The sequence below is a fragment of the Terrapene carolina genome, unplaced genomic scaffold (genome assembly GCF_002925995.2).
Source record: "Terrapene carolina triunguis isolate 2854851 unplaced genomic scaffold, T_m_triunguis-2.0 Scaffold51, whole genome shotgun sequence".
In the NCBI taxonomy this organism is placed as follows: domain Eukaryota; kingdom Metazoa; phylum Chordata; order Testudines; family Emydidae; genus Terrapene; species Terrapene triunguis.
The window spans coordinates 908,188-930,696 of NW_020664402.1; the positions used below are offsets into that span (position 1 = coordinate 908,188).

Sequence of the window (22,509 nt, forward strand, 5' to 3'; positions counted from 1 at the left end):
GCCAAAGACACAAGCGTGGAGTTGGCATCAGCTGCGCTGGCACCAGACGCTCTGCTTAGGGGCAGCGGATGAACGGCACTCAGAATACATGCACTGAAAGCCGGGCTGGCTGGCGGGGGCCCGGACCCTCCCAAGGGAGTGGGGAGCCGCGCAGCAAGTGCTGTGATCACACAAAGGCTGCCCAGCCTGGCACCAGCCCCACACAGGGGGCCCTGGATACACCTCACTTACTGCCCCCAGGCCTTGAGTCTAGCTCTGTCCTGCACAGCATGGGGTGCAGGTCCTTTGCTGGGATCACGGAGCATCTCGCACTCGGGGACCCTCGGTCCCTCCTGTTCTCTGCCGGGGCTCTCCACAGTTGGCTCTCCTGAAACACTTTGGGCTAATGCTGGTCACTGGCTTGGAGACGGGTCTGCGCTATACAGAGGGTCTGGCTGTCCCTTCCACTCTGACTCAGAGACAGGCATGGCTGCTGGGAGTCACTTTCTGATTTTTAAAGCAGCGTGGCTCTTAATTCGGGCCAGGCCAAGCCCCAGAGCAGCCCCCATGGTGAAACCGGGCCACATGGGCTGGGAGCTAGCGACCCAGAGACAACCACAGGGCCCCATCCCCTTTCTGTTTGTTGCAGGCGAACCCTGATGCTGTCTGACAAGGGAGATGACGCAGCCCCCCCGCCCCCAACACACCCCCAGGGGAACCATCTTTGTCAGGCGCTCTCCCCCAGCCCCGTGCATGTATTTCAGCTTGGGTGCTCAAGGTGCCCCCCACCAGCAGAGAGTGCTGCAGACCCATAGGTGGGGCAGGGAGGCTGGGGCAAACGCCTTTGGCTCAGGCTGAGAGCACAGGCCACGCCAGCTCCCGGGGGCCCCGGGGGAGGGCTGGGTACTCACATCTGTGTAGTTGTAATCGCTGTTAGTGGCCAGGAAAACCTTCCCCGCTTCCTTCATGCGGCTCAGCAGCAGGGGCACACGGGGCTGCGCAGAACGAGATCCATGCAAGGGGCTGGCTTTGCAGGAGTGGGCAAGGGGGCAATGGTGCCCCGCTTGGGCTGGGTCCGGGTCCTACGACCAGCACTAGCTGGGGGAGTTCCGGCAGACAAGGCCTGCATCCACAGAGCTCAGGGAGCAGGGTTCCTGGCCCGGCTGGCTCACCACTGGGTAATGCAGTAACCTGGGAAGGGCAGTTGGGCGGGGAGGGGTGTTGTCGGCCAGGGGTGCCCCCACTCACACAGTAGGAGGATGGTTTTGCTCACCCCCCCCCCCCTTTTTTTCCCCCCCCCCCACACTCTCTCTCTCTCTCTCTCTGCAGGAAGGGAGCCTGAGAGAGATCTCAGTGCGGAAAAGGAGGGAGCCAGTCTGGTCCCAGGGGGCTGGGGGAGCAGGACAGGTTTGGGAACCATGCTGGCCATAGAGCCCAGGGGAGGGGATGCCCAGGAAGGATGCATGGGGGCCGTGTTGACCCTGCAGGGCATGGGTGTGATGCCCCTCTAGGCCCGTTGGGGAGAGGGGGGAGAGAGAGCGCAGCCATTCCAAGTGGGGGATGCAACACTCACGTCTTTCACCACAAACTTCTCCAAGTTCTCCAGCGTCTTCTCCTTCAGGCAGCCCTGGGCAAGCGCGGGGAGAGGGGGCGGGTCACAATCGCTGCCATCTGCCCCCCGTGGGGCACTTGCCCCCTTCCCTTGCCCATGTGGCGTGGGGGACTCTTCTTGTGCCAGGAAACGGACCGAGGCCCCAACTCCGTGTCCCCCCACACACACACAACCCGGTGCCCCCACAGCAGCACCCAGATGCCAGTGCCTTGGAGCCACGCCTGGCCGGGCCACATCACAGCCCATCACACGCTGTGTCGCAGCACGGGCGCTGAGGTCCAGGGACTGTTAGCCCCTCCCTCCGCGCCCCGGGGCACTGCCCAGTGTCCCATGCTGCAGGACAGAACCAACCCCCATTGTACAGTGTAGGCCCACGCCCTCAGGAGGAGCACAACTTCACGGGAGAGAGGACAGCACCCGGAGCCCCCTCACTGGGCTCCCAGCCAGCATCTGATCACCCAGCTAGTCCCTTCCAGTCAGTGCTTCGTTTGTAATGAAAGCGGGGCCGGGGCTCCGGACTGCCACAAATAAAGCCCTGGTTCCGATGCGGTAACTCACCTTGCTCATTTGGGGCCGGGACTCCACACTTGCCACTCCTGACACACGGTGCAGGGCAACGGGCTGAACCGGGCTATGCCCAAACCCACAGCTGGAGCCCCCGGGCCAGAGGAGCAGCCCGGCCAGGTGAGCCAGACAGGCACCTCCCCGTGACTGAGCCGGTCCCATCAGGGAATCACCTCCCCTGGCAAAGCCACTGGGAGCCCCCTTGAACCGGTCCCATCTGCACAGGGAGCAGAGTGTCCTGGGGGCGGTCTGTGCATCCCGTGGCCCAGCCTGTCCATTAGGGGTGGGATCACACAGCTGAGCTGCCAGCTTTCCTGGGCCGGGCGTCAGCCTCCCATGCGGGCACGCAGTGCCTCTAACTTGGCTCAAAGAGCCAATCGGGAGCCCCCACTCTCAGGTGGGCTCCAGCATCCTCTGCACAAACACCGGCAAGCCCCACGCTGCCTGGGGCACTGTCTGGAGTGGAGACCATGGCCTGGTGTCACCAAGATCAAATCTCATGTCACCCACACACACCCCAGCTACAGACAGGAGCAAGCAGGTGTAGCCCACGGCAGTAACTTGCCATGTTACATTGGCTAAGCCTGCTTGGAACCGGTTATGGTGGATTTACACTGGGATTTTAAACTGATTCCAGTGCAAGCTTCCCAATGCAGACCAGGCCTCCCAGCCCACTGAGGGGTTCCCAGGCAGCGACCAACCGAGAGATGCACGTGGTCCATGGCCTCGCGCACGTCCTGGAAGATGCTGCGGAATGACATGAAGAGGTTGCCGTGTTTGTAGCCCGTGTCACAGCTGGGAAAGCGAGGAGAGAAAATGGTCAGTGGGGAAAGAAGAGGGGCACTGGGCTGGGGGACTTTGAGTGGGGCAGGGGGAGGTGCAGCTGGGATGGCAGCCAAGGCACTCCTAGACACCCCAGGGAAGGGGGGGATTGCTGCCCCAGGCCCCCCAGACAGCAAAATGCTTCTTCCCCACCACACCCAGCAAAGGGAAACCCAGGGCTGGTGTGTGCCCCTGGCAGGCCCCAGAGCAGCCAGGCACTTCCCACAGCAGCCCCAGGGGTTGGGAGTTTGGGGGGCTCGTCTCAGACACAGGCAGCCAGGCGGGCCGGAGTCTCAGTGGGAGAAGATTGGGCTGCCTATCAGGCAGGGCGGAAGCAGGGTGGCGTGACAGCTTGCCCACTGGCCATCTGGCATCTGCTACTGCCAGGCCCCAGGGCTCTCGCTCTGGCAATCAGCAGGGATGTTGAACCTCCCAAACCTGCCAGCCTCCCCGGCCCCGGGGACCCCCTCCCGAGTCCCAAGGAAAGCTCCACTCAGGGCCAAACCCAGCCAGGCTTTGGCAGAGCATCTGGACCTTTCCCAGCCTGCTGCGGAGATGGCAGGACCCAGTCGGGCTGCTGAGCGCAGGGATCAGCGGGATGCCCCCCCCCACACTCCTCAAATCCTCAGCGTGCCGCGAGGCAGGGGCTCTCACTTGACGTATCTGGAGCAGTTGGTAAAGAAATCCACCAGGCAGGCGTAGAGATAGGTCTCTGCCAAGGGAAAGGGAGGGCAGGTCAGCAAGGCAGCAGGCTCTGGGAGAGGGGCCCTGGGAGCTGTGGGTGTGGCCCAGCCACTAGCCTAGGACATGGGTTCAAGCCCTGCTCTGCCACAGACCCCCCTGGGCCAGTCACTTAGCCTCTCTGGGCCTCCGATCCCAGCTGTCACCTGCATGGCCCTGGCACAATCGGGGGTGGTACACGCATTCGGGTGAGATGCTCAGATACTGCAGGGCAGACAGGTACCAGAGAGAGGCGGGGATCCTGGTGAGTGAGGGGGGCCCCCAGGGGAAATGGGGGGTGAATTTTACAGCAGAGCTGCCCCCTGCACATGGGGGGAGGCCATAGCCCTGCGTACCTGTGAGGTTGAAGAGCGTGTTGAGAATGTGAAATCGCTTCATATCGTCCCGCTGAATGAACTTGTTGGGGTAATAATTCCAGATCTCAGCCCTGGAGGGGGAGACAAACCCGTGTGAGGGACTGGGGGGCACTGGCTGAGTGAGGGCCAGGGCGGAGCTGCCAGAGAGGGCAGATGCTGTAGAGCAGAGGCTGAGCTCAGCTGTGATGAATCCTACAGGGATTTTCCCACAGAGGCTGCTGGACACAGACAACCCTGGGGTTCTCTCTAGCTTCCAGCCTGCAATACCCAGTGTTACCACAAGCTGGCACCCTAAGCCAGGCCTCCTGCCCTGCATAGGCCAGCTCCTGGGTGGCTGGAGCAGGTGTGTTCTGCACACACAGAGCACCGCGAAGAGCCAGCTGCAGCCCCCTAAGCCACGTGCTTGTCTGCACGGCCCCGTGCGACATCCCAGCAGCACCCACAGCAGGGAGCCGGCCAGCCTGCAATGCCCACCCAGCTCCCCACAAGGAGCCCAGCAGTCACAGGCCAAGAGCACTGATTGGCTGCTGCTGCACGGCAAAGAGAACAAAAACTATGTTATAAATCAGGGGTGGGCAAACTATGGCCCGCAGGCCACATCCAGCTCACTAGCTGATTTAACCCAGCCCTTGAGCTCCTGTTGGGGAGCAGGGTCGGGGGCCACTCCATGCACCGCGGCTCCCGGAAGCAGCGCATGTCCCCCCTATGGCTCCTACGTCTAGGGGCAGCCAGGAGGCTCCACACGCTGCCCCGTCTGCAGGAACCGTCCCCGCAGCTCCCATTGGCCAGGAACTGTGGCAAATGGGAGCTGCAGGGGCAGCACCTGTGCACGAGGCTGCACGCAGAGCCGCCTGGCCATGCCAGAGCCGGAGGGGGACATGCTGCTGCTTCCGGAAGCTGCTTGAGGTAAGCGCCGCCCAGAGCCTGCACCCCTGACCCCCTCCTGTGCCCCTGCCCCAGCCCTGATCCCCCTCCTCCACCCTAAACCCCTCAGCCCCGCCCCAGAACCTGCACCTCCAGCTGAAGCCCTCACCCCCTCCACACACCCCAACCCTCTGCCCCAGCCTGCACCCTGAACTACTCTTTTCTGGCCCCACCCCAGAGCCCTCACCCCCTCCCCCTCCTGAACCCCAACTTCGTGAGCATTCATGTCCCGTCATACAATTTCCATACCCAGGTGTGGCCCTCGGGCCAAAAAGTTTGCCCACCCCTACTATAAAGCATGAGAATGGGACACCCCCCTGCACCCTAATCAATGCTGACAGCACCCCCCCCCACCCCATTGACACTGACCCCGTGCCCCCCACCAGCTGACAGGATGCCCCAGGATGATCAGCGAGGGCACACAGGGCTGCACTATTTATACACTACAATACAGGGCATTCGCTGGCCACTTTCCCACCAAAGGACCCCACCCCCTGGAATCCTACTTGCATCTGGTCTGATTCTCGACCTGCTCCCTGCCCCATGGGGGACCAGCACTTCTGCCCCCATCCAGAGATCTAGCCCCATGGCTAGCCGGGCTCAGACAGGCCCCTGAGATGATGCTCCCCGGCTGGGCCTTTTGTCCCGAGCTGCACTGCCCAAACCTCGGGAGTTTTCCAGATAAACCCAGCGCAACCTGAATCCCTCAGCATGAGGCTTCCTCCCTTTCCAGGAAGGGGACGACCTTCCCCATGCCCTTCCTGGAATGTCTCCCTGGAGCGCCCGGGGGCGTGGGGGGGGGGGAATATACACCACATTCTTTCATGTTTCCCTAAATCTCCTGCATGTTTCCACTACCCCCAAAGCCGGTGGCTCAGCTGTGCTCACAGCTGCCCAGTCACTCAGGCCGTGGGGATGGAAGGTAACAATCGCCCCGGCCCAGCGTCTGGTTGGAAAGAAAACACGCTGGCTAAAAGTATCCCCTGCCTGGCAAGCAATGGAAGTGCTGGTCCTGTTGTGCCCAGCTGCTGCACCGTCCCAGGCCCCGTGCCTGGGCAGAGACACTTCCTTGTGGGGCACAGCCCCCCATCTGGGAGCATGCGGCTCTCCCCCAATCTGCCCCAGTGCTTCCCAACGCAGCCACAAGGGAGCTGATGGCACAGCCATCTCCCCGCGGAAGCAGAGATGGCCATGCCAGGCGACAGGCAAAGAATATCAGGGTTGGAAGGGACCTCAGGAGGTATCTAGTCCAACCCCCTGCTCAAAGCTGTGACCAAGGGCAGGGCAGAGCCAGGCCCCTCAGATCTCCCCTCTCCAGTGCAAGAGGTGTTCTGGGGCAGGGGAGCAAGGGTGGACTGGGGCCAGCCCTATGCCCTGATGTGCCCCCGGTGCCAGCCTCAGCACTGGGGTGAATTTGCCCCTTGGCGAGTAGCCTCAGCCTGCCCCACCTCCCCTTGCGGTTCAGGGGCAGCTCCTCCAGGGATGAGTGCTGGGCTGCGGGGGAGGCGCAACCCCGGGACGCTGGACAACGCCGTGTTTATAAAGAAGATGAAGTGCTGGGCCGGCAGCAGGCTGGTGTTGTTGCGCTTTATTTAGAACCATGACAGCAGCCTGGAGACATCCCTCCGCCCCTCCCAACCTGGCTCCCCCCCACCTCCCGGGAGCAATGTGCAGGCTTCATTATGCCCAGGGTCAGAGCACCGGCAGCAATCCCAGGAGCGCAAGGATGGCCCACTGGTTAGGGGCTGGCCTGGGAGACGAGGCAAAGTCACTTGGGTGCTCTGTGCCTCAGTTTCCCCTCTGTCCAATGGGGAGAACAGCCCTGCCCTGCCTCCCAGGGCTGGGTGCGGATAAGTGTATTAAAGACTGTGGGGTGTTCAGAGGCCAAGGTGACGAGGAAATACCTTCACTAGGTTTTGTATAGCAGGGTCCTCCTCCAGTTGCCCTGCAAGGGGAACGACATGGGGGTGGGCCTAACATCTCCGGAGAGGTCAGAGCAGGCGGGATTGTCAGGGACGTGATCCATTGCGGCCCACAGTACCTGAGTCAGACCCTTCCACCATGGTCAGTGCCAGACTCAGGGGCAAGCCCCACTCTGTGACTCAAGGGCAACTTGGAGACTGACCCCTGCAAGGCCCTTTCTCCTCTCCCCCAAAGCACCAAACCAGGGAGCCAGCTCCAGGGTCCTCCATGCCCACCTCAATGCCACCCGCCCTGCTGTCCCCCACCCCCTCTGATGCAGGAGCGACGGAGACAAGGGCAAGGAGCGAACAAACCACCCGGGGGCAACAGGTGCATTTGGTTCCCAGCCCCCTCCCTGGGCAGGGCTGATTCCTGGCACTTGTAGGGCCCCGCTGTGTAGCCAGGCCAGGTACCCACCAGCAGACACTGGGCAGTGCAGGCTGGCAGCAAGAGAACCCGAGAACCCAAAGGTCTGGCTGTGCGTGCTAATCCCTCAGCACCCGCGGGCAGAGCGGGTGGCAGGACGGAGCAGCTGCCTTAGGAGCCTGGCCAGGAATAGCTCTTATCCAGCAGGGGCCTGGCCCAGCGCATCAGGACGATTCAGCCCTGGGATCAAGTGTCCACAATAGGAGGAAATCTAATAGGGGCCGTTGCAAGTCAGACGCCTCTGGACAGTGCAGGGTCGTGGGGAGGGAGTTGGTGGGTGGCAGTGGAGGATACGCAGAGCCTGAGGCTGCACTGGCAATGCCAAGGGGCCAAATGCCCTGGCCACCCCACAGGTCACTATGCCCAGCGGGCACTCAGCCCTCAGCAGGATCGGGGCCCAGTCTGCTGGCTTCCACTGGACTCAAGGGGAGTGAGGAGGTCAGGAGCAGCCCAGGGTCCCGATGGGATAGGGAGACACAGGAGGGAAACACTGCCACGTATCTGCACTCGGGAGCCCATGGACTCAGCACGGGAAGAGCTCCGCCGGCCCCTGACGGTGGGGGGTTGCGCCAGAGTCTCCCGGGGCTCCCGCCCCACCCCAGGGCTGTGCCCGCACCAGCCAGCCTGCTGGGCTGGCAAGAGGAGCAGCGAAGGCACCTACCCACTGAGGAAGCGGAAGCCGTGGGCGCAGACCAGTAGGTTCCCATGGGAGTCAACCTTCAGCAGGTTCCCATACTGAGCGTCAAACACCAAGCCCCTGCAGGGGGGAGAGGAGAGTGTCCGGGGGCGGGGGGAGCCCCGTTCAGAGAGCAACCAGCTCTAGGAGCTGCTCTAACCTCCCGGCGCCAGCCGCCGACCCTCCCCGCAGGGGAATGGAGTCCCAGCAGCGGAGCTGCGTCCGAAGCAGGGTGGTGGGCTCCGCTGGCGTGGCAGCGTCTGAGTGGCAGGGCCTTGGGTTCTGAAGCGCTGTGACCTGGGGGGGGGGGCAATGCCAGCCCCCCTTGCCCATCCCTCGTCACCTGGTGGCTTGACTGACTCCACAGGCCTCAGGAAACCACTCATGCCCTTGGCTGAACGGCACCACCAAAACGGCGTCTTCTGTCCGCATTGGTGTCACCCCACTAGTGTCACTGGGTTTACACCTGGGACCAATTGGGCCTCCAGGGCCCAACCCATCGTGTCCTGTGCCTTGTGTTTACACCTGGGCATGGGGGTGCCAACTTGGAATGGCAGCAACAGGCCCCTGCTTGGCATGGAGGTAAGTGACAAGGCAGGGTGGCAACGGACAGGGCCCAAGCCCCCTGGGAACAATGGAGGTTCCCCCATCTCCCCCTCCCCATGACAAACAAGGGAACCTCCCCCCTCCCCCCCTGACTGGAGCTCCTGGGCGCTGAGCAACACAGCCCCTGGCCATTCACTCCAGAGGACGATACCCAGGGAGCCCGTCTTGACTCTCAGATCCAAGGGGGCAAATAGCCACTAAGTGGTGTAAACCAAACCCCTTTGAACTGGGGGTGTTCAGACACCACGAGCCTGGTGCACTGGGGAAGGAGGGGCACTTTAAAGCGTCACTGCCCCCCCCCAAGCCATCAGTGGGGCTCGCTAGGGGACAGCCCAGAGCGGCTGTGGGGGGCAGCGCTCACCTGGTGGGGAAGGTCGGGTCATACTGGTACTTCAGGATCTCGTGGGGGTACCCAATGGAGACCAGCCAGTCCAGCAGCAGCTCGAAGGCCAACTCCTCATAATCTGGGGACTTGTATACTGCGGGCGGGAAGGGAGGGTGAAGAGGAGCACAAGCCAGAGCTCCAGCAGCCGGCGCAGGGAACCCTCTCCCCAAAACAAGGGAATAGGGCCCAGGGCTGCCTCCCCCAAAGACCCCAGGCTGTAGCGACACCCAGGGGGAGGGGCAGGGGGTTACAGCAGGGATCCCAGTTCACCCACTGGCACTGGTATGCTGCAGACAGCGTAACCAGCATGAGCCCCGCTGGGGCAGGCAAATGGAACCTGCCTTTGGAATGTGGGGAGCCCCTGGCACTCGCGCCCCATCCCCACTGGGGCATGGCCCATATGGGGCCAGCTAGCCGGTATATGCGAGAGGCAGCCTTAGAACTAACTAGGGTCTAGCCCCTGCTCCCATCCAAGCCGATGGCCAGAACCTGGTGTGAATCCAGAGCTGCGCCGGGGCCGAGGGGAGGGTTACTCCGGATTTCTGGGAACAAGACGGGGGGCTCAGCAGGCAGCCACCACAGACAGTCCTGGGCCCCGGACCAAACTGGGAAGTGAGGATCAAACTGGGGGAAGCCAGCAGAACTCCCAAACCAGTGGCAAAGCCACCAGGCCCAACTGTTGGGATCCCAGATACAGGCCAGAACCTCACAGACCAAACCACGGACCAGGCAGGTTAGCTTGGTGCCTACCCAGAATTCTTCCTGGGCCCATCGACTGGATCCCATGGTGCCACCCAGCTCCTCACAGGCCAGGCCAGAGGTAAGTCCTGCCCTATAGGAACCCCATCCCTCCTCCCGGCCCAGAACTCACTCGCCAGCGTATAGTCCATATCGAAACCAAAGCACCTGATCTTCTCCAGAGCCAGGCTGCGGTTCACAAAGATCCTGGAAGGAAAATGACAGCAGAGGGTGAATGGGGGGCAGCCCTGCTTCCCCAGGGCTCTCGCTCTCCAGTTGGCACTGCCCCCCTTTAATACCAACACCCCCCACCTGGCACCCCCTCCAGCTCACCCCCCCCCTTTGTTCAAGCAGCCCCTGGGAGAACCACAGTTTGCCACCACCAAAGAGACATTCCTGCCCCCTGCCCCAAGTTCGCCACCCGTCCCGCTGGGCTGTATCTCTGGAGGGGAGCTGGGCCGAGGCTTTGAAGGGGAATGCTGGTGAGCGCCCGGTCACGCCAGCGCTGCTCCGGGCAGGCTAGCTCTGGGTTTGCCATCACAGGGACATTAGCTGGGACCTGCATTTGTCCTTCCCTCACCTCCAGCCCAGGGGGATTTAGCTGCTGGTGACTGACAGAGACAGACAGTCTCCTCTCTGCAACCACCTGCCCACGGCCTGCCAGGATGCTGGGGCCCTGGCCACGCTGGTAACACGGCCATGCCCCACTCAGACCCACCCTGTGCACACAGGCTGGCTGCCATGGGCTCCCCTAGCCTAGTGAGCAGCCAGCCCTTCCCACAGCTCCTGCAGCACAGACAGGCTCTGCTCTTGCGAAGGAGCAAGAGCTGGCCAAGGGAGCCACCAGCCGGGGGGAGCCAGGACTGGCACTGTGGAGGGGGAGCACAGCCCCTTTGGGGAATGCTGGTGTCCGGGCGGGAACCCCAGCAGGGTGCAACACTCCAAAGCTATCATCTGGGGAGGAGCGACTGAACGAGTCCGTCAGAGACATCAAGGGTCAAACTCACCACAGAGGGGCCACCTAACCCCAGGGCTGGAGCCCGCCCTGCACCTGGCAGGAGGGCTGGGCAGTTTAGCCTAGCAGGTACAGCACTAGACTGGGGCTCAGGAGACCTAGATATTATTCTTGGCTCTGCCACAGGCCTGCTGGGTGACCTTGGGCAAATCCTGTCACTGCCCCGTGCCTCAGTTTCCCCATCTGTAGGGTGGGAATGCTGCTGCTGGCAATAAGAGCTGGGCGTTGTTATTGTGGCGTGAGATTTCCAAAACATCTAATGGACTTTGGATGGCAGGTGCAGCCTTCACTCTTCAGTCCCTTCGAAAACCCAGCGTCAGTGCCCCGGGACAGGGGGACGGTCCAGGGACCCGACATCCACGAGGAGGTGCAATGAAAGCAAATGTGCTGAGCCCCTAGCCAGTGTGCTGCCTCTGGGGGAGGGGCCCAGCTCCTGCCCTGACCCCAGCAGAGGGAGATGAGGCAGCCCTGGGGTCTGTGCCCCTCACAGCGGCGCCACCCTGGCACCAAATGACTTCCAGCTGGCCCATGGGCAGGCGTTCCTGCTAAAATTTCCTGAGGTGATAAACACCGGCCAGCCGCGGAGAGTGGAAGTGCCTTAAACCTAGCAGCTCCCAGCCCTGTTCCCAGTCTCTGGCTCCCAGCAGAGTTGAAGGGAATCAACCAGCGTGTTCATGGGGAGCAGGGTGGCGTGAAGAGGCAAAAATCAGGCTGCTCTGAGGAGAAAGGAGGTGGGGGCCCCCTAAATCAGAGCCTCCTGCACCACAAGGTGTTCAGAAGACACACCCCTCCCCAGAGGCAGCTGCATGAGGACAGGCCCAGGGGCGAGAGGCGACCAAGGCAGCATATCTGGAAGCTGTTGCCAGATCCCAGGTTTCAATGGCTGCTGCCACAGGAGCGTCATCCAGCAGCCATGAACCCTCGCGCCACCCTCCTCGCCAGCACAACAGGAGCCGAGCTGCGCTGGGCATTGATGGAAAACAACGGGGGTTGGGGGAGGCTTCCTGCTCACTGTGCAGATTTCCCTTCCCCCCCCCCCCCCCCCCAGAGTGTGGAGGAGGTGTTCACTTCGCATTTGGCTCTGATCTGCAGGGGCAAAGGATCAGACGGAGAGCTGGTGAGTAGTGCGAAGGAGCAAGTCTGCTCCATGGAGGGCAGGGTGGGTGCTGCTGATGCCTTTTATGGCCAGACATCAATTCTTGGCAAAATCATGGAAAGTTTATTAAGGGATACAATCAATAAAGATTAGGCACACACTTAATGCCAATCAACATGGTTTTATGAAAAATAAGTCTTGTGGGCTTTTCTATTTTTTAAACGAGTTCACAGGTTTGGTTGATAAAGGTCACTGTATCGATAGATTACCTTTGTAAGATATTTAACCAAGTCCCACTTGACATTCTGATATAAACATTTTAGCAGCGGAGAGAACCACTGCAGCCCATGTTAAATAGATTAAAAACTGGCTTACGGATAGATCTCAAAAGTAATTGTAAATGGGAAATTGTCTAATGGGGATGCCATAGGCATCTGCTCTTGGCCCACTGCAATTCAAAATCTTTATCAATGTTCCGGAAGAAGACAATCATGGCTTGTAAAGTTTGCAGAGGACACAAACTGGTGGATCAGTAAATAATGATGGGGACAGATTAAACAGACTGTATACAGATTATACAGGCATGCATCCGATGAAGTGGGTTTTAGCCCACGAAAGCTTATGCTCAAATAAATTAGTCTCTAAGGTGCCACAAGAACTCCTCGTTCTTTTTGCTGATACAGACTAACACGGCTACCACTCTGAAACCAGCCTGTTCTAGATCACCTAATAAAATGGGCTCCTTTGAACAACCTTGGTTTTAATATAGCCAAATGCAAGGTCATGCACCTCTGAACAAGAACGCAAGTCCAACTGATTATATACCAGGACTCCTACGTCCTTTTCAGTGTCACTGCATTCCACTCTAAGTGCCTACATGAGAAAAAAGATCTGATAGCAGATGGCTCTTTAATCTAGCAGAAAACATCCTAATGAGATTCAAGTGCTGGAAGCTGAAGCTAGATTAATTCAGACTAGAAAAAGCACAAGTTTTTAACAACTTGCCTGGGTGCATTCTCCATCACTTGAAGTCTCTGTCTAAAGATATGCTCTAGTTCAGACAGAAGTTATAGGTTTGATGCAGGAATCATTGTGTGATTTCATGGAGGATAGGTCCAGCAATGGCTATTAGCCAGGATGGTGTCCCTAGCCTCTGTTTGCCAGAAGCTGGGAATAGAATATCAGGGTTGGAAGGGACCTCAGGAGGCCATCTAGTCCAACCCCCTGCTCAAAGCAGGACCAATCCTCAGACAGATTTTTGCCCCAAATCCCTAAATAGCCCCCCTCAGGGATTGAACTCACAATGCTGGGTTTAGCAGGCCAATGCTCAAACCACTGAGCTATCCCTCCCCTGGGCAACAGGGGCTGAATCACTTGATTCCCTGTTTTGTTCATTCCCTCTGGGGCACCTGGCATTGGCCACTGTCAGAAGACAGGATACTGGGCTAGATGGACCCTTGGTCTGACCCAGTCTGGCGGTTATTTTCTTGTGCAAGGTTCTCTGGCCTAGGTTACGCAAGGGGCCAGATTCTGGTCCTAGAACCCTACGAATTGTCACTGTTGCTTTTCTGGGCAGACTGGTGTCAGCTGTGGGAATGCAGAGCACAGACCTCGCCTCTTCTCTGCCTATGAGCCTTCTGGATGTGCAGAAGAGGAGCTGCAGCATTCATCTCTCAATGGCTGGCTTGACAGAGGACTGGCATGTGTAAGTAAGAGGCAGATCTCCTTTCATCTAATGGAAGGTAACCTGCTCGCCTACGTGGCATAGGCCCAATACTGTTAAGTGCTCCCAGAGATTCTCCTGGAGCTCAAGCAGTGAGGCTTTTGGAGAAGGAAGGTGCAGCTTATCCGTGCTGTCACTTATTAGCATTGTTTATATTCTGGTAGCACCCATAAGCCCTGGTTATGCACCATGGCCCCACTGCGCCAGGTGCTGTACAGACAGAACAAAAGGAAACATTTCATTGTTACAAACGTTCATTGTTTTTAAAGTGGATTCCATTGGTTGAGGACACAAAACTGTACAATTCCCAGTGATCACCTGCTCCCCCATCAGCAGCCTCTGCCTGAGGCCGAGGGCTGAGCTGGCCACTGAGACCCAGCAGTTCCCTGGGCCTGAGAAGGGGCCCTGGCACGGCAGTGCAACCATCACTCGCAGTGGGCCGAATACTGGCCTGGGGCCCACCAAACAAGAGCTGAACTGGGCTCCAGGACCCCTCAGGATGAACACTCGCGTAGAAGCGGGGTGACGCGGTTGCTGAGCTAGGCTCTCCGTGGGCAGCGCTGGGACCGGAGGAGCAAACAGGGCCCTGCAGCCCGATGAAAGCCAGTGAGGGCTGTGTGAGACCACAGGGTGCGTGAGGTCGCTCTTCTCACAGTCCTGAGCAGCGAGACACCCACCTATGCCATGAGGGGCTGCCACGGGCATTGCAGGGAGGCAGGATCCTGCCATGAAGCTCATCCCCACCCACCCAGCTCACCCAAGGCCGCAGATGCTGGTGAGGGGACAGAGGGTGGTGAAACACCCATTGGCTTCAATAGCATTTGAGGATATGGTGCGGCAGGGTTTGGAGGTGCCGAGCCAGTGCCCCGTTCGACAAGGATCGTCCAACCTGGCTCCTGCTGCGGACAGGGTCCCATGCCACCCTCCGCATGCTGGGAAAAAGAACAAATCCAAAGGTCACGTGACCCACTCCCAACACCCCCCCAGCCAGGGGGAGACACCCCACACCCCAATCATGCGTCAGAGCCTTGCGTAATCTCCAGGGCTCTCTGTAAACAGCTGGGACATGTGATTCATTGAACTCTCTTATCAGCCTCACACAGCGGCCCGTGCAGCAAAGCCAAGGTGATGAAACGGCTGCACACTGCTTCAGAGCAGCATTTCCTTGGCACAGGGGCACAGACCCCAGCCTGCTCAGGATTCCCTACGTACCCCAACCCCCCATGCCAACCGGCATAGAAGATGCAGGATTCAGCCTCACAGTCTTTAGTGTTTGTCTGAAAGCCCCCAATCCCAGAATCACAAGACTCTCAACTTGCATTTAAAAAAAGGTTTCCAGCTCTCGCCACTGCAAAAAAGAGCTGGGGAATGCAAACCAAGCAAGCTCTAAAAGCTAAAAGGCCAGAAGGCAAAGAAAAAGATCACGCGATCTCATGATTTTTTAAGACAATCTCGGGATTCTGGGGGCTGGAGTCATGATTTTTGTCCGTTTTGCATTGGCAGTACTGGAAACATCCCAACATATCCCCCATTAGCTACACGCTGGGGAAGGTCCCCCCACCAACTAGCTGAGGTTTTTATTTCTACAGGGCATTCACTGATGAGTTAGTATATGGAGACTCAGTTCTAGTAACTGGTTTGGAATCCATTCTTTGTCCATGTCTTTCCTCCATCGCAAGCCAAGGTGCTGCAGAACCTCGCGTTGCTTTTGCACCAGCTGCCGGCTGCACAATCATTAACACATTTTGATTTTCTCTCTTTGCAATATGGACAGAGAGCAACATGCACTTGCAACATGTTTGCTTTTGTTGCAAGCACAAACACTTGGCTTCTTCTGGAGATCTCTGCATTGCATTGCAATCGCCTCTGCATTGATTGCAAATCAAGCTGGTCTCTGCACTTCCCTGGTCTGTCTTTTGGCCTTGGGAAGTGTTTGGAAGGAAATGCAATTCAGTTCTTTTCCATCTGAATGCTTTGCTTTGCGGGACACGCTTTTTCTTTGCCATGTTAACACAATCTCTCCCAATAACTTTGCTTTGACCTGGTTATCACTTATGCCTTGGATAATTTGGTCTCATTAGTCCACCTGCTGACTGGGCCATTCCACATGGCTTAGCTTTATTACATAGCTCTGTAACATGATCCTCCACTGTCCTGCCTGGCTGCTGGTTTCTTGCAAAGAACCCATGCCCCTCTCACTCTTTGTAGCCCCTAGAGCAGGGGTGGGCAAACTTTTTGGCCCGAGGACCACATCTGGATATGGAAATTGTATGGTGGGCCATGAATGCTCATGAAATTGGGGTTCAGGAGGGGGTGAGGGATCTGGGGTGGGGCCAAAAAAGAGGAGTTCAAGGTGTGGGAGGGGGCTCCGTGCTGGGGCAGAGGGTTGGGGTGCAGGGGGGGTGAAGGCTTCAGCTGGGGCTGGGGATGAGGGGCTTGGGGTGCAGGAGGATACTCTGGGCTGGGACTGAGAGGTTCAGAGGGCAGGAGGGGGATCAGGCTGGGGCAGGGGCACGGGAGGGGGTCAGGGGTGCAGGCTCTGGGCAGCGCTTACCTCAAGCAGCTCCCAGAAGCAGCGGCATGTCCCCACTCCGGCTCTGGCATGGCCAGGCAGCTGTGTGCTGCCCCGTGCACAGGCAGCTCCCATTGGCCGCAATTCCTGGCCAATAAGAGCTGCAGGGGTGGCGCCTGTGGATGGGGCAGCAAGCAGAGCCCCCTGGCTGCCCCTAAACATAGGAGCTGGAGGGGGGACATGCCGTTGTTTCTGGGAGCAGCGGTGCATGGATTGGCCCCCGACCCTGCTCCCCAGCTGGAGCGGGGCAAGCCCCAGACCCTGCTCCCCAGGAGGAGCTGGCGGGCCGGATGTGGCCCGCAGGGCCGTAGTTTGCCCACCCCTGCCCTAGAGACTGCCACTGAAACGGAGACCCCACCGGGCTAGGCTCTGCACAAGGGAGACAGAACAGTTCAAATAGGTCTCCAGCGGCTTCGTTTCACCAGCGCAGGGCAAAACTGCTGGAGTTTCCACCCCAAATTCCCTCTCCCACTTACACCTCCCTACGCTGCCCTGCAAGTGTGTGTTCCCCTTCCCTCTTTCATTCCCTATATTCCCCTGCACCCCTCATTCCCCCCCTCAGAGATTTGCTGCAATAGGTAGCTGTGGAAGAGAAATATTTAGGATTACTGGTTGGATTTTGCTGTCCTTTTTTATTAGCTGAGAATGTAGCTGTCAGCAGAGATAAGGGCAGAAAACTTTCAGCAAAACTCCCGGAGAATCGCCCTCTTTCAAACAGCCCCCACCTCCCCATACTCCCCAGAGGAGCGAAGCCAGGTTGCGCTCAGAGAGGGCAGCCTCCCATGCAGTCAGGAGGCAGAGGGGAACAGGCGAATTCTGTGTCCAGGGAGGAGGTGCTGTCACTATGAGGAGGAAACACTGTGCCCCACACACAGAACCAGGCTGAATCCCTGCTTTTCTGCACACCCCACTTCCATCATGCAGTGCTTTTCAATCACAGATCTTGTAGTGGGTCAGAATAGCACCCCCACTCCCATTTTACAGATGGGGAAACTGAGGCACAGAGCAGCGGCAGCCCGAGCAGAGCCGGGAATGGAAATCCAGGTCTCCCATGCCTCAGGCACATGGATGAGCCACTGGCCTACATTGTGCCCCTGATTTGGGGGCTGCTAAGCTGACAGCTCCTCAGACCCTGCCATGGCGAGCCCTACCGGGCGCGTGGAACCCTTTGGCATCTGTCTGAGCCCTCTAGAGCCCCCTCAGGACATTTCCTTTTGCTCTGGTGATTTGGGCCTGCTCACTTCCCTTCCCCCCCCCCCACACACACACACTCTGCTGTCTGTGTTTGATCCTGGAGGAGGGGGGGATTTCTTGGGCACCTAAGGAAGAAAGATCTGGCCTGGAGGAGGCAGCGGTATGGGCACTGGCCCTTTAAGATGGGCGATAGAGGCCAGCGTGAGACAATACAAATTATTAGAGCAGAAAAACGCCTTTTGAAATGGGGCGTGCACCACAGAGACGCCCCAGAGGGCTCAGGCAATGGCTGCCTTGGCATCTAGGGTGCCCAAGGGAATTTGTGAGAGATCAGCACCCACCAGCACCAGCTGATGCCCATGGCAGAGCTCCCAGTGACTCAGCAGAAGCAGGAGCAGGCCCCGTGTCTCAGGATGCCCTTGGGGAGCTCAATCCTGGGGAGGGAAGGATTGGATCCCCCTGGTGACAGTCACAGAACTGTCCATGGGCCCAGAGGCTGGGTTGGTCTCAGACCCCGCTTCTTGGAATGGCCCCCAGCCCCTCTACCCCCACCTCCCCCACTCCCAAGATCTGCCCCCTCCCAGATCTCTGCCCAGTAGGCTCAGCTGCACCAGGTGCATCTGCTCTGTCCTCAGATCAGATTGTGGGGCTGGGGCATTTTAACCCTTCTTTGCTGCCCTCGGAGGCAACGCTTTGTACCCAGGCTTACGCCTGCCACATGGGGCGGGCAGGCCCAGCTCTGCCATTGACTCACCAGCCAACCTAGAGCAAATCCTGTGACTCTGTGCCTCAGTTTCCCCATCAATTAAACAGGGATACTGACCCTACTTTAAAGGCCTTGGCAATCTAGGGGCTAGAGGAATTCACGGGTCTCAAGAGGTCACAGATTGGGGAGAGTCTAGATACAGTGGCTACTACGGTAGGTCCAGTGCCTAGATACCACAGTGATGGGCGCTTTAAAGAATGGAGAGACTTGTTCTCGCTGAGCTGTCCTGATTGGAAGCCCGAGCTGGATGCTCACACGCTGCACCTTGTGTCATCACTTACACCCGGGCCAAGGGAGGTTAAAATCATTAGCAACAAGGCAGGCAGCATGGCCTAGTGGAGAGAGTGGTGGCCTGGGGCCCAGGTTTTATTCCCAGCTCTGCCAATAGCCCCCTGCAGTCACTTTCCCTCATGGGGCCTCAGTTTCCCCACCAGCACAACAGGGATAACTATAGTGACCTCCATTGTGCCTGGCATGAGTTCACCCCCTCCCCCAGCCCACCCAAGCCAGAAACAGCTCCTGACCGCAGCACCCGCCAGGGTGTTCAGAGAGCTACTGCACGCAATCCACACGCTCCCTTGGGTGCTCAGGTCTGGTTACCAAGATCCAGCTCTGAGAGTCCTGGACATTACAGCAGCACCTAGAGACCAACTGAGATCAGGGCCCAGCTGTACCAGAGACAGTCCAACTAGACAGGCCAGGCACAGGCAGGAGAGGCGCAGGGCACAGGCCGGCCTGGCAGTGCCACCCCACTCTGCTCCTTTGGTTTTTAAGGCTTGTTTTAATGAAGCTGGGGGGGGGGGCAGGTTTGCTGGGGAGTCACTAGCCAGCCCCGGAGGGGGGGCGCTCTGCACCGGGGGGTGCCAGGCTCCAGCGCCTTCCCCCCTCCCCGTGGGACTCCCGCGCACGGCTCCCGGTTAGTCGGGGCGCCGCGGAGGAGTCGGATGGGGCCAAGCGCCCCTGGCGGGCTGCCCCCGAGCTGGTGAGCGGAGCTTCAGGCGGGCACCGGGGCGCTAGCTCCGAGTTCCCGAGCCAGCGCCGGAGGGGCCCATCCCCGTCGGCTCTGGGCGCCCGGCTCCGCGCTGCTCCTTACCGGTGCTGACAGGCCCTCTTGAGGGCGCGGCCGTCGGCGCCCCCCGGCTCCTTGGCGCTCCGGAGCCCGTCCTGCGGCGGGGCCAGCGCGGCGGCCGGCTCCCCGGCGAGGCTGCCCATGAGCGCGGCCGGTGCGGTGCGCCCTGGCCAGGAGAGCGAGCGAGCGGCCGGCTGGAAGTGGAGCCTTTTATCGCCTGACCAGCTAACGGGCCGGGCCAGCCGCCCCGCCCCGGCCCGTCCGCGGGGCTCGCTGCGGGGCGAGGAGGGGGCTTCCTGCCGGAGACTGCGGGGCTTGGTCCAGTCCCAGCGGGGACGGCTCCCCCCCAGTGTCCCCCGGCGCGCCCCCCGGCCCCGCCCCCCCCCCCCCCCCCCCAGTGCCCCTATGGTGCTCTCCCCAACCCCGTGCCCGGCATGAGCCTGTCTCCCCAGGGTCTCCGTGCCTGACCCAAGCTCACCACCCTCTGGGACTGCCCCCCACTTGCCCATCCTACCCTGGGCTTCCCCTCCCCGCTGCCCACCCTGTGCCCACCTGATGTCCCCTCACCCATCTCACATGCACTCATCAGCCCATACCCCCCATCCCATGCCCACCTGCTAGCCTGGGGCGCCTCCCATCCCGTGCCCTGCCACCACCATCCATGCCCACCCGCCAACCCTGGGTGCTCCCCTCCCCCTCACAGTGTAGTTTTAGCAGTTCTTGATCTCAGGTGGGGCCAGGCAGCCCCATCTCTCCCCTCCAGCGAGGGCTGCTTTGCTGTAGTCTCTGGTTTCCCTGTCCTTATGGTACCAACCCGGGTCCCCCCGCAGCCCCAGCCCGGCACGCCCTATCCAGCGTCCCGAGCCCCGGAGATGGGCGGGAGACTGGCCAGGGTACCTCTGTACACACCCCTCAGGTCGATGTCTCAAAACTTGCCATCCAGCTGTGGGGTGATAGTAATTTAGCCATCACATAAGACACAACAGAAGAGTGTTTGTCCCAGCTGTGCGGCACTGCTCATGGGCTTTCAGCGGTGATGGGGGGATGCAAGTCACGGGCACCGCAGCACAAGGGGGGACACTGAGCAGATGGAGGGGCGGTTTCTAACTAAAGCAAGTTGCACTTAAATCTTGTTGACCCTGTTCATAAAGCATTTGAACAGTATCTGGAGCTTGGCATTAGAAAAAGTTCAGAGAAGGGCAACTAAAATGATTAGGGGTTTGGAACGGGTCCCATATGAGGAGAGATTAAAGAGGCTAGGACTTTTCAGCTTGGCAAAGAGACGACTAAGGGGGGATATGATAGAGGTCTATAAAATCATGAGTGGTGTGGAGAAAGTGAATAAGGAAAAGTTATTTACTTGTTCCCATAATATAAGAACTAGGGGCCACCAAATGAAATTAACGGGCAGCAGGTTTAAAACAAATAAAAGGAAGTTCTTCTTCACACAGCGCACAGTCAACCTGTGGAACTCCTTGCCTGAGGAGGTTGTGAAGGCTAGGACTATAACAGGGTTTAAAAGAGAACTGGATAAATTCATGGAGGTTAAGTCCATTAATGGCTATTAGCCAGGATGGGTAAGGAATGGTGTCCCTAGCCTCTGTTTGTCAGAGGGTGGAGATGGACGGCAGGAGAGAGATCACTTGATGATTCCCTGTTCTGTTCACTCCCTCTGGGGCACCTGGCATTGGCCACTGTCGGCAGACAGGACACTGGGCTGGATGGACCTTTGTCCATGCACCCCCATTCTTATGTTCTTGGCCCTGGGAGGCACCGCTGGGGCTGGGCCAAGGACCTTACTGGGGCAGGAATATCTGACCCTCCAGACTGGATCAGACCAAAGTCCCCCCAGCCCAGTCTCCTGTCTGCTCCAGGGGGAGGGAGATGTGGGTAACCAGCCCCCCGAGGTCTCTTGGTTAGTCACTAAGGGGGATGTGAAACAGCATCTGCGAGGGACACACGGTTTTGTCTCAGCCAGCCTGGATAACTGGCACCCAAGAGTCATGGGATGGGGGTGCCCCAGGCTGTCCGTCTGTCCATTCCCCACAGCCTTCTGTCTGTCTGTCCATCCCACACAGCCCCCTGCTATCCATCCCACACAGCCCCCTGTCTGTCTGTCCATCACACACAGCCCTCTGTCTGTCCGTCCATCCCACACAGCCCCCTGCCATCCAGCCAGAGGCTATAGCCAAGCCCGTTACCATAGTCCATGCTCCCCTGGCATTCCCCTGGCCATCTCACACTCCTCGGTTCATAAATGTGAAGGCCGGGAAAAAGTTGGAAATGACTAAAGCGTCTTCCAGAAAGGCCCCGGGCCTTGGCCAAAGCCATGGAGAATCCATCACCTCCTTCCGGACTCTGTGCATATGCCTTATTTCTAATTTCAATTTGGTTCAACTTCCGGCCGCTGGCTCTTGTTCTCCCGTGCTCCATTAGGTGACTTTAGCAGCCTGTGCTGTAATCCAGGCAACTTTTAGCCTGTTCTGGACGTATTAATCAGATGGACCAAGTCTCCCGCACTCAGGCATTTCCTCCAGCCATCCAAGTCTTTGGGGGCTCTTTGCTGGCCCATCTCCAATGTTTAACCCCCTTCTTCCTAGAAGCCTAGGCCTGGAAGGGGCCATGAGCGGTCGTCTGCTCTGGTCCCTGCTCTCCAGGCAGGACCACAGAATAACGTTTTGAAATGTGGCATCAGAACCGGAGGCCGTAGGGCTCACCAATGCTGCGTACAGAAGTAAACTCATCCCCCTGCTCTTCACTCACTGCTCCAGTCTAACGGGCCAGAAGACCTAACGACACAGGGGGGCGGTGACACGGAGTGCCCGGGCGATGCTCTGGAACTGCTCCCCACAAAGCCAGTCAGGACTTCGGGGAGCCTCCTCTCCCTCGGAGCAGACTGTCTTCAGGGCAAGAAGCTCACACGGCTTCACCTTCCTGGGTCTCTCCTTGGAGCATTCAGCATATGCCCCTCTGTGCGCTTCCCACAGCGAGTCCGCCCAGGCGGGGTCCTGGGGAAGCCAGAGGGTCCTGCACGCACCCCCACTTCACAGTCAGACGTGACTCTCATCCAGCCAGTAAAACAGAGGTTTATTAGATGACAGGAACACGGTCTAAAACAGAGCTTGTAGGTCCAGAGAACGGGACCTCTCAGCCGGGTCCATTCTGGGGCCCAGCGAGGCAGATCTGCACTCACTTCCCATCCCCAGTCAGCTCCAAACTGAAACCCCCTCCAGCCCCTCCTTCTCTGCTTTGTTCCTTTCCTGGGCCAGGAGGTCACCTGACC

General features: G+C 59.2%; 1 protein-coding gene across 1 annotated transcript in view; it reads right to left on the reverse strand.

The window, feature by feature from the left end:
* The window catches only part of LOC113407663 (cytosolic purine 5'-nucleotidase-like), a 29,248-nt gene extending 9,879 nt beyond the window's left edge, over nucleotides 1–19,369 (reverse strand). The window contains exons 1-9 of the mRNA XM_026656925.2: nucleotides 19,251–19,369; nucleotides 9,925–9,998; nucleotides 9,030–9,147; nucleotides 8,048–8,143; nucleotides 4,054–4,145; nucleotides 3,632–3,689; nucleotides 2,857–2,950; nucleotides 1,553–1,606; nucleotides 891–974 (exon numbers count right to left, since the gene is read on the reverse strand). Coding sequence (XP_026512710.1) covers nucleotides 891–974; nucleotides 1,553–1,606; nucleotides 2,857–2,950; nucleotides 3,632–3,689; nucleotides 4,054–4,145; nucleotides 8,048–8,143; nucleotides 9,030–9,147; nucleotides 9,925–9,998; nucleotides 19,251–19,369 — 789 coding nt within the window. The remainder of the gene's footprint in view (nucleotides 1–890; nucleotides 975–1,552; nucleotides 1,607–2,856; nucleotides 2,951–3,631; nucleotides 3,690–4,053; nucleotides 4,146–8,047; nucleotides 8,144–9,029; nucleotides 9,148–9,924; nucleotides 9,999–19,250) is intronic.
* Between the last annotated feature and the right edge of the window lie 3,140 nt (nucleotides 19,370–22,509).